This window comes from Punica granatum, chromosome 2, assembly GCF_007655135.1.
Source record: "Punica granatum isolate Tunisia-2019 chromosome 2, ASM765513v2, whole genome shotgun sequence".
In the NCBI taxonomy this organism is placed as follows: Eukaryota; Viridiplantae; Streptophyta; class Magnoliopsida; order Myrtales; family Lythraceae; genus Punica; species Punica granatum.
The window spans coordinates 38,015,733-38,033,587 of record NC_045128.1 but is presented as its reverse complement, the minus strand read 5'-3'; the positions used below and the strand labels follow the sequence as shown (position 1 = coordinate 38,033,587).

The following is a 17,855-nucleotide window of genomic DNA, read 5'->3' as shown; positions in this document are numbered from 1 at the left end:
CTCATCCTCGCCTGCAATTAAGACTGTACATATTCAATTCTTACGGTGAGACTCCCTAATCCTTTATTAATTATTATGATATCTATTTAATTGTCTAAGTTATTGTACCTACCTTATAATCTCTGCATGCAAGTCAAAGATTTGAATTTCACCATTTTGATCCAATTTCTCACCGTGTAGATAAAGCCACTGCATTTTCCAACAAAATTATAACTTATAGAGGGAAATATTCTTGCCCAAAAGAAATAGCGTGGTTGATTTTTCCGATGGAGTTGTCAACAGAAGTTCTAGACCAAAAAAAGAGAACGAAGATGAGAGACTCCTAGCGAAGTTCTCATTTGACAAAATGTAACACGGTGCGAACAAGGGTTTGACGGTTTTTGATGGCACGAGAAGACGGACATTAAAATCAAAAGTAAAAGTCTCTGAATAACATAAAATGATTCGTATGATCGGTTGGGATGAAACCCCCATTGCTTGGGGACCCTCTACCATTATGATGAACAACACCAGGATCTAGATTTCGGTTATGGTGCAGTATTTCAGATAAGGTTGTGTATGAGCAATATATAATCTGTAACTGATCGCATTTAAAATTAAATAAGATCCGAATAACTTAATTAGGAATTAATGAAATCGGGTTCCGGTTTCAGTTCCAATAGCTTGACTCGAAACCGGAATTGGGATCTAAAACCAGATTCCTCTTTTTATTTATATGTTATCTAGACTATTAAATTTTCATTAGACTTATACGGACCTGGACCCATTTTCACTTAAAAGCTCGAGCTTATAAGTAGTGGTACCCAAGCTATATATTAACCCATAGATTTTCCTTTTCTTTTTTCGATGTGGAATTTATTCCATTTTACTCCTCAACACCCACCCTCACGTGCAACGTGTGGTCTATTTCTACCTACACATTGTCACGTGCCCTTAAACACCCGCTCTCAATAATTGATCTCGAGTCGGACTCATCTTCCGTGCTCGGGCGAGGGGAGACACTAACACGAGGTGCACTCTTGGCTGCACTCTGACATATTGGGTCTGGCTTGGTGTTGGTACGCACACGCACATAGGTGTGTATACGCGTAACCCGGGCTCTGATACCATATTAAATTTCCATTGAATTTATACAGACCGGAGCCCATATCCACTTAAAAGCTCAAACTTATAAGTGGTGGTATCCAAACTATATATTAACCCATAAATTTTTCTTTTCTTTTTGGATGTGGGATTTATATTATTTTACTCCTCAAAATGGACTATAATAAAAGGGAAAATATTTTATTAGTTTAACATTCCACTTCTAAAATTACCCTTCTTACTACTTACGTTGATATCTTCTAACTCGAGTGTGCATAATTTATTCCTGTCAATTTTATTGTCTTACTACTTATCGCCTTCCTGCATCGACCGTAGCGGGTGGGTCTCGACTCGGACTGCACCGCAGGGCTACTACTCATGCTCACCCGGGACCATTGGAGCATCTCCAGTCCAGCTGACTCCACCTCCGCCACCGCCATCCCTCAATTTCAGAGAGCTGGAAGTGGAACTCGGAGTTCATCTTAAATTCAAGTTACTCAGTTTTCTTCTTAAACGTAATTATTTCATCTAACTTACCTTGTTGATCATCTTTTTCTTTTATTAATTTTGCGTTCTACTGACACTCTAAGTTGGAAATTTTTTGTTCCACAAAATGCCTAAATGAAAATCGTGTAATTTACTGTAAACTGCATGCCGGCCCGAATTGCCAACTCTCGCTCAGCCAGCCAATCGAATCTACAGAGGTGCTATTCCTCTTGCCTCGCCACCCCCCGTTCTTTCTAATTAAAGTTTAACGAGGAACAATTAAAAAAAGGTGTATCACAGTAACGCACGTTATCGTCTAATAACGAGAGGTTTTAAATTCGACACTCAAATGAGAGTGCTGATACGATGATGCCCTTTTGTTAGATTTAAGATTTCTATTTCATTTAACGAGGCTCATATAATCGAAAAGTTTAACGGTGAAGGAGACAACAACAGGTCCTAAGGAGTAATTCAGTACCAATTTGGACTTAATCTAGAAAAGACTTGGCTTTTGGTTTCGGAATATAATTTTACTCCATTTTATTATTCTTTTTATTTAACAGTATAATTATTATTTATTTTTTTCTATTTTAATAATAATTCTTACATTTATTTTTTTTCTATTGATTATTATAATTAATTTTTAATAATAAATTATTTATTTACTCTTTATATATATATATATATGTACACTTTTTTTTGGTCTTTTTCTTTCATGACTGTTCTAGTTCCCCCGAAGTAATATCGTATCTCTTCTTCGCATGATATGGCCTCGTCGGAAGCATATTGACGCGATCTCGGTGTGACCAAATCTCCGCAGTTGATCTCGGAGGCCTACGTTGACGGGAAGTCGCAGCTGGAGCCTGGAGGTGTCAAAGAGGCAGGCCATCGTCTACTCCCTCCACAACCCGAAGATCAAGATTGTGATGGAGTTGATGCGGCTGAAATCGTGAGTTCACAGTCTAGGGTTTTGGCATGTCACTGAATTAACAGCTGTAATTGTGAGTTCATAGTCTAGGGTTTATATCGTTCTCTAATTTCATGAATTCGAGCTTGAATTCGGAAGTTCATAAATTACTAATTCAGTAAAGTTATCATCTTTATTCTTTATCGACCATAGATCATTGCAAATTTGAGATTATGGTATTCGAAGTTTCTGCTTCTTGCGTCGATTGAAAGGCAGTCATCAATTTGGTCGTCAACGATGCCGGAACTCCGGCAGCTGCACCATCCTCCGGCGGCTGCAGTTTTCAAAAATTACATAATATTTTTAGTATATAATATATACATATATAAATGTCATAAAGCAGAAGCACAGGCAGTAGCAGTGGCTCAGTGCCGCAATTTTTTAGTTATTTATTATTATATTATTAATGTATATTAAAATTAAAATAAATAATGATATAAGGTACGACCGTACGAGAGTATTTTGGTCTTTTGGTATTTAATGGTGATCCATATTCCATCCTCCACTTATTCCGTAAAATCATTTCGCACTACCAAACTACGATAAGGTTTTAATTATTTGCTTCATCTATTCATCGCTAATTACGTACTAGAGGTGATCGGTTTCAAGTACCATGTATTTTTCACAATATCCGGACCTTATCCTATAAGGAACAAGTTTCAAGATTTTGGAACTGGACCCTACAATATTGAATCATGGAATTGAAACCTATTCAGAACCTGCATTATACCACATGTTTCAGATACCCTGTTGGAACCTGTAATTTTTTTTCTTTGACTAAATAAAATCGAAAATGTCACATACATAATCAGTAATCATGCCAAATAGAATATCAATAAAGATTTAGATTAATGCACAACAATAACAAAAATAATATGTCTCATTAATCCATCAATAAAATTAAACATCCATAATACGATATCACACAACAAAGTGCCTCTGTTTTGATTCATTAGAAGAAACAATAGCTTTACTCTTTTCTCTTTTTTTTTTTTAATAAATAACCGAATCCGGATACACCGTAGACAGGAACCGGAATCGAAACTGATTTTTCACCGGTTTCTGATTTTAATATCCGGAACCTACCATATTTTTAATACGAGCTACCCGGACCCTATCTTAACGGATAGGTTCCGATCGGTTTCGAGTATACTCGGTACCCGTGCACACTCCTATTACATACCTTGTGTATTCCCATTACGTGTCAATTCCATTCACGGATACCAAACGTGTAATTATATCCTGTTTTTTTATTCCGGAATGCTAATCGAACGGCCCCATAATTTGGGTCAACATCAACAATTTTCCAATGATTTGTCGGCCTACTTGGGCTTAACATGTTCTGTAGCGTTTTAGGCTTGAGAGAAATTTGGGCCTCATCGTTGGTCCATATTTCTCTTACTGAGACATTGACTTGGCCCAATTTCGGCCCATAATTAGGTGCGAGGGCGATGTCTGGTAAACAGCAATAACAGAGCCTCCCTCGATCGCCGGTCTGCTCCCAGGTCGTCGGGCCCGCGGCCGACCGTTCTCTCTCTGTGTCTGTCTTCCGGAGGTACTGTGCGGAAAATCGCAGAGTAAGTTTGGTTCTTCAGCTATATAGTGTAGCGCACGTCGTTAGTAGTTCATCAGGTTCTTGTTCACGAAACTTCTACATGCGGCGCCTCATTCTATCGTTTAGCTCTATATGTATTGCAATCAATCTGTTTGATGAATTCTTCAATGATGATATCTGGTTGTTGAATGCATTAAGCTTCTCGCTGCTCTTGATATACTAGGTGACTGATAATTTGGATATGTTGAGCTTCTTTGATGGTTAATCTCAATCATGAAAAAATAAAATATATATATTAGTCTTGTTCATGCGTATAGGTGTGATTCACTCTTGCAGATTTTTCCATCAGCAGTAATGGGAGTGATAAAAGATGGCACCATCTCTGGATATCTACCAAGTGCCGAAACATTCGCTGTCCACTTCCCGGGATATCCGTCATCTCTGTCACGGGCTGTTGAGACTCTTGGTGGAAGTGAAGGAATTGTAAAGGTGTAAATATGAGTTGGTACAGTTATTTTTCAGTAAGCTGATGAGTCTATCAATCTAGATATTTCATATGGGAAATATTACCATTAGACGGTGACGAATGTTTGCAGGCTCGTAGTTCCAGTTCAAATCAATTGGAGCTGCGTTTCCGTCCAGAAGATCCTTATTGCCACCCCACATTTGGGGAGCTTCGTTGTTGTGAGAATACTTTTCTCCTAAAGATATCCAAAGGAAGCAAGAAGTCCCCTGATTCATTAACTACAAAAGTTCAGGCAGATGAGAGCAATCTGGGCACAAGGCAGCTAGGAAATCAATCTGCAACTGCTGCTTCCACTAGTGAGGAAGAGGATCAAACACATCTTTGTGCAGACATTGTCGCTCGGGTGCCTGAGGCATACCATTTTGAGGGTTAGGATCAAGTTCTTTATGTTGTACTTTTATACAATGTTGTCATTCCAATATTGGTTGCCTTGGCTGATTATCTCCGTTTTTAAATGAATGTTTTACTAGGTATGGTAGATTATCAGCATGTTGTTTCTGTTCATGCTGAAAATTCTCGAAGGAAAAAGAGAAGCTGGACAGAAGTTGAAGAGCGGCAGTTTGGTGAAAATCTTTGCTCTTGTGGATTTCCGAATTTTATTAGTACTGCAAGGCTTTTGCTAAACATTTTTGCATCGTCCCCTGCTAATGTTCAGAGAAGAGTGGCTTCATGGACATGGACAATGAAGATGTTATGCTGTTAGTGCCCCCTCTGTTTTCAAACAAAGATGTGCCTACAACTTTAGCGTAAGACTTTCTGGCTCGTTCTCCTCCCATTTAATTTTTTACGTGGCTCAAAAAATTTATTCTCTGGATTGTTTAGATGGGAATGAGGAGTTGCTAAACATCTTCTGATGTCTTATCAGTTCTATCTTATCTTTTTGGATCCTACATTTGCCTCTTATAATGCTACTTATATATATATATATATATATATATATTTCTTTTTTTTTTTCCCAGTATCATTTTTTATATTACATAACTGTCCAATTATGTGTGTCATGCTGTCGTTATTTCAGTTAGTGCTATACCTTAATGAGTTCTTGAGGAGGCTAGTATTGCATACATAGTTAAAAGATATGAAATTCCTAGATACAATAGATTAGGCATGAAGTAATTTGATTTTGTTGGTGATCTTTGATGTGGTTGCTCTACAGTTTGAGTCGACCGCCTGTCCCATCAAACTTGAAAATGAAACCAGATGGAACTATTGAAGACTCTTTTCAGGTATGTTCTGTTACTTTTAGATTAATTGAACAAATGTAATAAATAAATAAGCAAAATAATTAGAGACTACAAGGGGAATTTCCAGTGTCATTGCAATGATGGAACCAAGAAAAGAAACAACTAACTATCCTGTCAACGGTAAATGGCATCTTAACTGGTGAGAAACAATAAGTTTCAGTTTTGATGCTTTTAAACCCCCCTCAACGATCCAAACTCGATGAGCTTTTTCGGGGAGTTGATGATTGGGTGGTAGTGCTAATAATAGCTATCTGTTTATTATGTTGTCTGGTGGCTCAAAGCAATTCCATTGTCATTGGAATACCAATCAAAGCTGATGTCTGTATGGTAACCTTCATAAGGTGAAATCCTTAGGAATTATTAATTAGATGAATTTCTCAACGATGTATTGTAGAAATCTGTACTGCAAAATGCTTATGGCAATACAGGAAAGATGGAGGTTATGATGTTTTCCTATCAGTAGGTACCAAATTATAGTGGCTCCTCGTTTCTCGTTCCAAGTTTTATGAAAAAAAACCCTTGTCTATATTTAAATAGATAAGAGTACTGAAGATATATTTTCAGTCTCTCATTACTTTTTCTTTCCACCAAGTAACCTTCATAATTTGGCGTATTACCTCTGCAGAGTCTGCATTTAATTTCTTTGTTGTCTCAAGCAGGTGTTCACTGAGAAGAGTGTGGCGCTTGATTTCAGGATTAAAGATATCCTAAATTATTTACTTTACATACTGTCCACACATTTTCTATTGGCTATTTGCTTTATGTTCTTTAATATACCATTATCTTTTTCTGTTTTGCACTTAATCCCTTCACACAGATACCTAAGAAAGTAAATTGGGAGGAACGATTACCCCAAGGCTCAAATGAATGGGAGAGGCATAAGGCTATTTCTAAATTGTTCGATGAACGACCTATATGGCCCAAAAAGGCACTGATTGAACGCTTGCTTGACTTGGGATTAGACTATCCAGAGCTTGTACTTAAAAGGTGATCTATGCTGTGATTATTTTGAAATTGATCTTCCATTTCATTTGGGGGAGACCATATTTCCCTCTAGTAATTATATGTCACTACTTCTCATTAGATTTGCTTGATCTTCCAGGTTTCTGATCAACATAGCATACTACTTCAATAATGGGCCATTTCCCAAATTCTGGATTATCAAAGGATATGATCCTCGTGAAGATCCTGATTCCCGCATGTGTGACTTCTTTCTAACAGACTCGAATTATTTCTGCAGATGTATCTCTTTGTAGCTTCATTTTACTATTGTTACTATTGAAACAGAGCTTCTGATTTAATATGAATGAGAGATCTCTTCCATACAAGATCATTGATTCTTGGCTCTAGGTTGGGTTCGTTATATTATATAGCATGTTGATCTCATATGAAGGAAAGAAAGATATTCCTTCTTCTCTTCGTTATTCTGCATGTATTTTGTTTCCTCTTTTTTTTTTTTTTCAAGGACCTATATACAACCATGTCTGACCTTCTTCAGTCTTAACAGATACCAAGGAATTGATTTCCGAGTCCCACAACAGTTGCAAAGTTTTGACAATCGGGTGGCAACTAATGAGTGAGCTCTTCCTCTACTTCTCTATCTGTACATAGTGTTTGTGTGTTGCCTGTCCACGTAATTATAATAAGATTTGAATATAATGTCTATTCCATGTTGCAATTACAACATTTAGGGACTTGTATGAAAGGAGATAAGTCGTCGATGTGTGTTGTTTCTGTTCACAATCTAGGTTGAATTTTTGTTCTTTCTTGTTCATGCCATTTTATTATCCTCGTTTTCCCATCCTTGCTTACTTTTCAACTAGTAACACGATCCACTATTATTTTTCTTTACTCTTTTAAGGTTGAAACAACGGTGGGAAGATATATGCGCTTTTCGTGTTTTCCCTCACAAGTTCAATGTCATCCTGCAACTTTACGAACTTGCAGATGAATACATCCAGCACGAGATAAGAAATTCTCCCCCACAACAGACATGCACGGTGCGTCCTTTGTGTTTACTTGTCTTGAAATTTATCTTGTAACACTGTTTTTAACGATAATAGATAAATTGGTAAGCTAGAGATGAGTTTAGCCTTTGGGATTTAGGAATCTTTATATGCAACAGTTGAGCTTGAGGGGAAAAATTACAGTCACTTAACATGGTACGGCTGCACACTCACAGAATGTCTGATGGATGTTGTTGGTGTACCATGAAGTAAGGTTTTTGCTTTTAAGAGAATCTGGTGTTGTAACCGTCATGAAAAGTCGCTCCCTCATCTAAGGATTTTAATGTCTTTACTATAAAGTGCGGGCATTGCAAATTCATCACATCTTGTGTTGCTGAGTAATTTTTGGCGAGGCTATCGATAAGGTCAAAATTTACATCTATAATTAATGTGCTTGGAGATTTGGATCTAAATCTGGAAATTTTCAAGATACATGACACAAAATTGACATGATTTTGAAAACGTGGATCCAAATTGAGTTGCATTTTCTTTGTTACTAGATATTTTAATTGGGTTATTTATTTACTTTGCAGTTGAAATCAGGTTGGTTCACAGATCACATGCTAGATAGCTTCAGACAGCGTGCTTTGATCAGGTTCTTGTCGATATACCCTCGACCTGGTGTTGAAGGCCTATTGAAGCAAGCCTCGGAGCGCTTTGAAAAGTCGAAGAGGATGCGTTTTCTCGATAGTTCCTCCAAGCTCGAAAAGCAAAAAGACCAACAGCCCACCGAAGGTTTGTAGAAACCAGTGTTACAGTAATAATGTGAAACTATCTCTCATTTCTCCTTTTCCTCGTCACACTTCAACAAGATTATCTGGCTGCACATGTACAGCTAATTCGAGTTTAGATAATGAAGGGAGAAATGAGAATGCAGAGAAGAATGATGTTGAAGATACTGATGATGGTGATGAGGAAGAAGAGATTGAAGACAACGATGAAGAGGAAGTCGATGCATTTGATGCAGTTGATCCTGTGAGTTCATATTAATCCATCTCCTAATCTTGATAAAGGGCCATGTTTAAATTCCAGATTTACCCCTGATGTTTGTTTTTTTCAGTGCTCTCAGGCATTTGAGGAGGGCGATAACTCCTTGGAACCATACTGTATCCTCAAGTTATGTCAATATCTAAGCCCATTTATATGAGGCAACGATTCCTTCGAGTTCATTCCCGGACATAATGTTATAATGTTTACCTGTCTGCAAGTCTGCAATTTGAAGTTGTGTTTCCTATACAGTCGATAGACCCCGATATGGAGAACATATCTCGAACATATTTGCAGGATCTCTTTGGTAGCTTTCCATCTGCAGAAGGTCGTGCCGATGAAGTGCAGAATGAAGATGGGAGTGATGGTGAGTATCAGATATACGAGCAAGATAGCGAGGATAACTACTCCGACGATTATGAAGATTAGAATCATCGTGCTCGAGGTTATGCTTTCTTTTTTCTCTTTAGCTTGCGATTTTGTCCCGTTTCCAGGCTGGTTGGGGTAAATTAACTCTCTGTACATGTAAACTTTTGGAGTGGCTGATTTGTATAGGTTTTATGCAATGCAAGTCTCCTTGTCCCTCCCTCTTTCTCATACGGTTTCCTGAAAAGTGCGGCGACATTCCAAACTAGCTTCCGGTGCTATGTTTCATAACATTCCGTGATCTACGTAGAACATGTTTGTTGGACCTCGAGGTTATATACTCAAGAGAATATAACCTCGAGAAAGACCATACGAAGAATTACATGCTCAGAATGCCGAGAAAATTAAATTGAAAGAAGAAAAGGATATCACTACATTATGAATTTTAGACAACAAAACTACCCATTCAGGGAACAGTACTCACAGATAAACTATTTGAATAATGGAAAAAGAAATTAATTTATGAATTGGAATCAAGAAATTGGAGGCGATCATTTCCATTAAAGAAAGTCAATGCTTGTTCCCAGAGACGGCACTGTGGCCCTCCCCAGGGCTTGGGCCGGAGTTCTTAGTCGCTCCTAGTGTTTCCTTAAGCCTGTGCCCACCGCCACCCGGGCTGGGACCAGAGTTCTTAATGCCTCCTAGCGTTGTCGGGAGCCGATGCCCACCGCCACCAGGGCTTGGGCCCGACTTCTTGACTGCCCCGATGGACATCGACTCCAAGACGACCTCGAAACCTCTCACAACATCTCCATGAAACCTTAAAGAAGAAGAAGGAATCGAAGAAGAATGAGATCCTTCATTCAACGGCCTCCCCCATGTCGCAGAGATCAATAAGAAGGCAAAGAGAAGGAACTGGATGACGACCGCCTTATTTACTACTCGTGTTAGCCTCATGTTTACCGGTTGCTCTTGAATACGTGATCGACGAGGTTTAATGGGGGCTTTAGCAAAAGGAGACCAGCTTTTCGAGTGTGAGTGTGTCGATTTGGAGAAGTTAATGATGGTTCAGAGTGTGCTTGGAGAAGCTGATGATGGTGTTTGGCTTCTATTTATAAGGTGAGGATATGGAGGGGGGGAGGCTAATTGTTTGACTTTTAGGGAAACTTTGAAGTGTGGCAATTTGATTTCAGTAGCCCATGTGGGGTTTTGAACTCTTGGGGTGCCGCCCCCCAAGGGTTTTTCTTTCTCATCTTCATTCCTATTGCCTTATACAATTACAACATGCATGCCAATGGAACTATCCTGGCAAGTTCCTCATGAGGAACTAATGAAGTTGATTCGTCGACCGTTGCAGTCAATATTGAAGAACGTTGAATACAAGATGTTGATCGGTGTCGGCGCGCTGGTCATCGTGTTGTTGGTGTTTGTGTATATTCGTGAAACTAATGGTTTATATTGTAATATGATCGTATGATGAGTCCTACATGGTGCTATATTTTGCCCTTTTAGGTTTGGTCTTGAAATCCAATGTCGGCCAAAAGATAATCTGAGTCAAGTACCGCTAGAAAGATGCACTTCTCCCATTATGGTTCTTCTAATTCGGACTGCTAATTATTGGATAAATCATTCTATGTACGTACAATGAACTATTTATTTCATTCGAGAGAGATGGATATATATATATATATATATATATATGGACAGAGAGACATACATACTCAAATAATCGTGGGTAAATTCTCTGTACCGTTTAGCCGTCCCGTCGATATCCATCACATTCAGATTTGACGTCAAGAATATTGGGCGTGGTGGGTCTTAAAACGGAAAATATTCCCTCTCATTAACTGATCACGCTGACCATGTCATAGGAATTAAGGTCGTGTCTCATGATTGTGACAACCTTAACATACATACATATATATATATATATATATATATATAGATTTTGACTATGGAGGTACTTGATTGATCTAGGAATTAAATTGACCTGCAATATATAACTAGCAAGCTTGGCTAGCAAGTTAGTTAATTTCTTGCAACCTTAGGAAACGTATGCCACGTGCTGACCATTTCGATCACCAAGTTTGGGTCTGTTAGGTGAATTTGCAGCCTACGAAATAGGGCAAATCCATCCATCGTTATCCTAGTCTTTCAGGAAAGTCATCAATTGATCACTTCATATCTTCTTTTTTTTTTTTTTTTGCCCTTTTGCACATTGGGAATTTGAGATCGCAACCCGCCAGATCGATATCATTTGTTGGTGCAGACCAGGTACTGTGTTTCGATACTAAATATGTACATAAAATAAGACAAGTACATTTCAGGTGGTTAAAGAAACATCCATTCAACCAACGTGGTTTGGTGCAAGCGGTTCGATGATTATTCTCCTCAAGATCTATGATTCGAATCTTGTGAATTGAGAAAATCTATATGGGGAGAGTTTTACTCATTAGTGGGCCGATCCGACTCGACTAGATTAATCGAGATCCATTGGGCTTCCGGATAACATGGCACACGCCGAAAAAAAAAAATCCTTTCCGTCTAGGAAGAAGATACATAAGCAATCGATTAACGAAAGTGACTTGTGCCAAGAAAAAGGAGTGGGAAACGATCAGTTAAGATCACTAAGTGATGAAGACTTTGCCAAGTACAGTCGAAATCAATCCGATAGAATGACATTCAACAAGATAAAAAGTCCTAAATCGGCTCGATCGACCTGTAACAAGTTCTGGTTCAAAATATATATAATAAAGGGTACGCATGGGGAAGGATTTTATGGCGTCTTCGAATTCATTGTAGTATGCATGTACAAGGGGAATTGTTCTAAATAACTTTGTTGCTATTATTATTATTATTTTATTTTAAAAAAATTGTTTGACCTTTCTAGACTTAATTAGCAAACGAGTGATAAAATTTATATTATTATTTATAATTTTTATATATGTTGAAAATGAAATGCTCCAAACTAAGATTGACCACTGGAATTGATACATCCTGGATCTTTTTCTTGGACTTAGGCAGATCAAAAAACCTTTTTTTTTTAATCTTTTTTTTAATTGCGTAAAGGTATTAGACCACCGACGTATGGAATTGATTGGCACAATATTCCTCCTTCTCCGCCGCCCCCTCCATTGCAACCAATACCAATTCACTTTTATCTCTATGAAAAATTATAATGCTATTAAAGTTTCACCTTTTTATGTAACAAACACATCGAAAGAGAGGACAAATTAGAAGATGACTCAAGATCAGAGGCTAGCTATACCTGGTGCACTTATTTGAAGTCATTCAAACTCGTGCGATGATGGTTCCCTGTCGACCACTAGTAATTAATGACAAATATCGAGATGACTGGAGTGTTGTACAGGCGTGAAGGATGTTGGATTTTTGTAAGCATTTTTTTTATGAGTGAATGTACCAACACTTTAAAAAAAAAATCAAAAGGTTCTAATTTTGATTCTTTTTTTTTTTCATTGCACCACCCGTGTCTTCTGTTAGGGTTCATGGGTTTTAAAACCCTTCTAGGATATTGCTTGGTTCTTCTCATAATCAATCTAAAAATTCTCCAAATACAAAAATTCTACTGAAACTGAAATGAGTTGTAATTTATCTACTTTCAATGACCATTTAATATCTGCGAGTACTAAGAGAATTCTAAGGCACACCTTTTAAAACGATTTAGCATTTTTTTACCTTGGATAGTAAAGAAAAATGGAAAAGAAAGTCACATGAAAATGGGGCGACAACCTGAGCCACTGGATCGCAATTTCTTTTTATTTGGAGTATTTAAAGGGGGGTCAAGGTCTCTGGCTCTCCGTTGGTTCGTGGGAAACAGCCAAGGCCTGTTAAATAAGACAACGATTATAGGTGAATTATTTTGGTCACCGGTCTCCACTTCATTTCTATATCTACCTGCAGAAATTATGGACTTTTATATTTCGCTTCTACTCTCTTTCTGTTATATAAAAGGGTAAAAGGGAAAAAAAAAAAAAACAGGAGAAAAATTCATCCACCACATTTTGCTCTTCCATTTAGTAGATGGTTTCACGTGGTTCAACACCTTTCTCCTAAAATAAAATTTCATATTTAAATCTGTTAAATAAAAAAAATTTATGATTGGAGCCTTTACCTCAACTAATGGGCCAACCCAGTTTGAATATGAATTAGTCTTCAAATATCAGGCGGTACAAACTGAAAAGAGATTTCCAATAGTGTAATATTGATTATCATAGTCGTGTTACATGCACTCGACAAACATTGAGATTGTGAGGTGTCGCAACGTCTAATATCTAAAAATTAGTTAACCTCTACCCAAAAAAATAGTTAACCGGCTTAAATACGACGTTGTTTATTTATTTATTCACTAATATGCCTTCACACGAGTGGGCTGGAATAGTTTTATTTTAAAGTCCATCGTGTGAAGTTAATTAAATGAGAGGCATATCCGTGCGGGCAACTCGGAACCGCTGCTCTAATATTAATGCCGTTGACAGATAAAAGGAATTGAAAGTAGAAAATTGTCGAAGAGAAGAATTGTTGATTTCGTTCAATTCATCAAAGGATTGTAAGAGTATACATATAATATAGGGTAAATTGCACCGGTGGTCTAAAAAATTTTACAAATATTTCAATATGGTATAAAATGTTTTTTTTGCTACTTAATGGTACAAAATGTTTTGAAGTTGTTTCAGTATAATACAAACCGTCATCTCGCCATTGACGCCGTCAAACCGACGCTGATTGTGCAAAATTAGTTTTTGTGGGACATTAAATGATGGTGCAAAATGTTTTGAAATTGTAACTTAATAGTATAAAATGTTTTACGTAAGTTACATAATGGTACAAAATTTACAGATTTTGTAAAGGACGGCTTGACGGCGTCAATGGCGAGATGACGGTTCGTACTATACTGAAACAACTTCAAAACATTTTGTACCATCAAGTAGCAAAAAAAAAACTTTTTGTACCATATTGAAATATTTGTAAAACTTTTTGGATTACCGGTGCAATTTACCCTATAATACAATATATATAAAACTAATGATAGATTACAGAGATATTGTCCTCGCTAAATTAAGAAAATCAAAATCTAATAAAGAAGCCAAAAGAACTATTTGAAAATACAATCGTCATCTTCAAAAGAGGATATAACGCAGTGGCGTACGCCCTCGCTTCCTAATTTAAAAATCGCAAGTTTAATACTTAATTGAACTACACGTACCATGATTATTTAGGATTTATCTTTCATTGTACTATGCTTTGATCTTGTTTGAGCTCCAAAAGCAAAGTGAGTTGGGATGTGTAGATTAGATTGACCAAACGAATCTAATATGATGTGTTGACTGTTTGGGATAAAGTGGAGGCCCCGTTAAGTGCTACTAACTGTTCATGCATTCTCGCATGTCATATTCATAAACTTTGCCAAATTAATTGTATACCTCCTTGAACGTGGGAGCTTCTATGAAAAATATGGGTTGTTACCTAACTTTTACGAAGACTCTTTTGTGTATACATTATCGGATAAGGATGGATCCCGGATTTCGATCAAGGGGTGAGTTCTTTGAAAAGACAAATAAGATGGTAATTTTTTTGAATGAGAGAGGAAACAAATATAAAATTTTTTATTAAAATTAAACAATAATATTAAAATTTTAATATAGCATCAAAATTTTGAGGAGGATAGTTGACCTCCTCAGTCCATCTCTGATTATATACGTGAAACTACTTACATAGGAAAACGAATTTTTAATCCACGCTTAAATGAAAATTTCACCGCTTCATTGTTACCGGCTGATGGTTTGTGTATGTGCATATCCATGCTTTTATATAAATGTCAATTAATTTAGTGGCGGCATTAATTTATTAAGTATAATTGATTTTTGTTTTCAATTATAAAAGTGATATATGGATCTGAAATAGACGTAAAAAGTTTAATAAAAGAATATAGATAATCTGATCATGAGAATCAAACATAAAATCTCTAGATTATCAGACAGGACGACATGCCTAACTTCACTATACCATCATTCTCATTCATAATCCATATATCGATTATTTTAGTAGAGTCAAACTATTTCTTAAACATGAAATAATAATGAATGCGCGTGTGCTGCTTTCAAAAAAAATGCATGCTCCTGTTAGAACTTGAAAGTACATATGAACTGTACTGGATGATTGGCATATGTACATGTGCATACATACATGCGGGCCTAACTTCTTAATTTGTTGCTACCAAGAACTAATAATTAAACAGGGAGTCGTTGGTCGGTCGTACCTCGTTATCCCAAAGCAGATTTCTTACTTGAACTAGTCATTCTATTAATGGAGCATTGCATTCAAAGACTAATATGATATATCAGTTCGTATTTAATTTTAAGCTGAATTTGCAAGGAAAGATCACATCGGTCCTATATCGAGAATACTCAGCTCGTCCATGGCTACTATATGGTAATTAATTTAAAAATCTCCCGGTACCGATTTTACAAGTAAATTAGCCTGTGTCCTATCCAAATATCGATATATATCTATACGACGTGCATGGTAGCATATATTTCCAGCTTTCTTAATTCTTTTGGTCTTTACTTTTAAGTATAGCATACCTAGCTTCTAATTAGTTATAGTCTTACGTTGATTTTGTTTGTCCTAAAATTCAGAAAACCATATTATTTGATTTCTTCACATAAATGTTTTTTTTTTTGGTGAATACATAAATATTGTATTTTTTGTTTAGGCAAAAACAATCAATAAATGCCCATTTCCATCTAAGAGATGCAAAACTGCGGAAGAGCCACATTTTGCTGGAGAAGGTTGCTTGTAAATTAAAGTTGTACATTTAAGGCTCGTATATATCATATGCAGACCTCGTAATCTGTGCCACGAGTTAATTAAGATATATGAAGGACTTAGAACATCTGTGCAAGTTACGGGAAAAAAACAATAAAAAAAATCGACATAAGGTTACACCTAGAAGTTAGGTCCATCACGATGACAGTGAATTTTCATGACCAAGATAATATTACCTGCTTACTTATCGTGTGGATGAAGAAAATGTTTTGTGAATTGGACGAGTTCTCTCTCTCAACCTCAAACAGGAGATAGCATTGTGGGTCGAGCTTTAACTTTATTGTCCGAATAAATATACGGTGGACAAACAATGCTTTATAATTTAATTCGAATATATATATAAATACATAAATAGAATAATATATATGTATTTCTTTGTGTATGTGAGTGTGTGTTAAAGGTCGAGATTGAGCATCCCAAGAGCACTGAGTATGCCTTAAAACCCTCTCAGTTGTAGCCATGACTAGCCAAAATTTTGTGTTCCGAATTCATTTAGTCATTTAAACTAAAACTAATTATTAGAAAATTAAGAGCTATTTGCAACCATATACTACTTTTCAGTGAAAGTGACCGACGACCACCATAGCTAGCTGGCTCCTATTTTGCGATTATAAGGGCTTAGGTTATCGGATCCGCCTAATATATGGCAATTGATAACTTAATTATAAAATAACACAAAAAATTCTATCACGATAATCAAACTTAGAACCTTTAAATTATAATCAAGTGAAAACGCGAGTCATTACACTGCACCCATTTTCCTCAGGTAGCTCCTTTGACTTGAAGTACATACAAATATGCATGTATGTATTGATTGGTTGCACCGATTTGATTGGTCCTCTGAAGATCTTGTGATACCACATAGCTTCGTGCTTTCGTGATACTATAAACTAGCAAAGTGGCCCGCGTGATGCCGCGGATATCCAAAAAAGATCTCAGTCAACATTATTTTTATATGATAAAAGTGCAAGAAATGATATTAAAAATATTGAAAAGTATAAAATATTAACAAGTTAATATCGCGTGACTTATTTTAAAATTAATATAACACTCTAAATTCAAAATTATTGTAATTTAATAAATAGATATAGGTGGTAAAAAAATGAGAAACTTCATTAGATAATATGATAAGAAAGTAATAAAATGCAAAAGTTTATATGAAATATTACATATAGAGGCATAATTAATTTTACAAAAAAAAAATATTTTCATTTTTGGTAGTAATGAAATTTCGGCACTTATCCAAAAAAATTAATATGGTAATTCATGCTTTGTAGATATAACTATATCATATCTATTTGAATTACACATAGATTTGCTATTATATTTATTAGCATATAATTCTACTTAATTCCTTTGCATTAGTTATCTCATATTTTTTTGATATGTTACTATCATAACTTGTCCTTACTGCAATATATTTCATTTGATCCCGCTACCTTTTTACACAAATATTGTGCCAGAATATACTCAAATATTATAAATTTTTTTTATTTTTTTCGTAAAATTATGACGATTCTTTTATTTAGTAGTAAAAAGCAAAAAATATATAGGGTGCATTATAGCATTTGAAAATATGCACCATATTATAATAATACAATAAACCTATAAATATGAAACGTTATAATTATTATAATTTTTATTAATTACAAATTTAATTGAAAACTCATCATTGAGAACTCCATTAGTTGCAAGTGATCTTCAAAATTCATTTAAAGCATCTCGCGACCACGACAAACCGAAACGATGATTGTCAATAGATGGAGTAACCTTGCATTTCACCCAAAAT

The 17,855-nt window shown here is 36.1% G+C and overlaps 2 protein-coding genes across 4 annotated transcripts; one reads left to right on the top strand and one right to left on the bottom strand.

Annotated features, from left to right (window-relative positions):
• The first annotated feature begins 3,960 nt into the window (after positions 1-3,960).
• LOC116197466 (general transcription factor 3C polypeptide 5-like) lies at positions 3,961-9,451 on the top strand. 3 transcript variants are annotated; one of them, XM_031527621.1, is made up of 15 exons: positions 3,961-4,113; positions 4,428-4,580; positions 4,688-4,985; positions 5,088-5,180; positions 5,273-5,363; positions 5,774-5,843; positions 6,521-6,563; positions 6,677-6,848; positions 6,964-7,062; positions 7,369-7,437; positions 7,723-7,861; positions 8,401-8,602; positions 8,718-8,842; positions 8,928-8,973; positions 9,114-9,451. In XM_031527621.1, exons 2-15 carry the CDS (start codon positions 4,446-4,448, stop codon positions 9,281-9,283), a joined length of 1,752 nt encoding a protein of 583 aa, XP_031383481.1. In that variant the 5' UTR covers positions 3,961-4,113; positions 4,428-4,445; the 3' UTR covers positions 9,284-9,451. The 3 variants fall into 3 exon arrangements, with proteins under 3 accessions (XP_031383481.1, XP_031383479.1, XP_031383480.1); XM_031527619.1 differs by having other exon boundaries at positions 8,703-8,842; XM_031527620.1 differs by lacking the exon at positions 3,961-4,113 and adding an exon at positions 4,162-4,314 and having other exon boundaries at positions 8,703-8,842.
• Positions 9,452-9,624: 173 nt separating this feature from the next.
• LOC116197467 (precursor of CEP16-like) lies at positions 9,625-10,453 on the bottom strand. The gene has a single exon (XM_031527622.1). It carries the CDS (start codon positions 10,175-10,177, stop codon positions 9,791-9,793), a length of 387 nt encoding a protein of 128 aa, XP_031383482.1. The 5' UTR covers positions 10,178-10,453; the 3' UTR covers positions 9,625-9,790.
• Between the last annotated feature and the right edge of the window lie 7,402 nt (positions 10,454-17,855).

Bases quoted from the DNA above. Each gene is read 5' to 3' on its own strand.
- LOC116197466 (XM_031527619.1), top strand. From the start codon at position 4,446: ATGGGAGTGATAAAAGATGGCACCATCTCTGGATATCTACCAAGTGCC. The intron at 7,063-7,368 runs GTGTGACTTCTT...CAGTCTTAACAG, and splicing joins GAAGATCCTGATTCCCGCAT to ATACCAAGGAATTGATTTCC. The intron at 8,974-9,113 runs GTATCCTCAAGT...TACAGTCGATAG, and splicing joins TAACTCCTTGGAACCATACT to ACCCCGATATGGAGAACATA.
- LOC116197467 (XM_031527622.1), bottom strand. From the start codon at position 10,177: ATGAGGCTAACACGAGTAGTAAATAAGGCGGTCGTCATCCAGTTCCTT.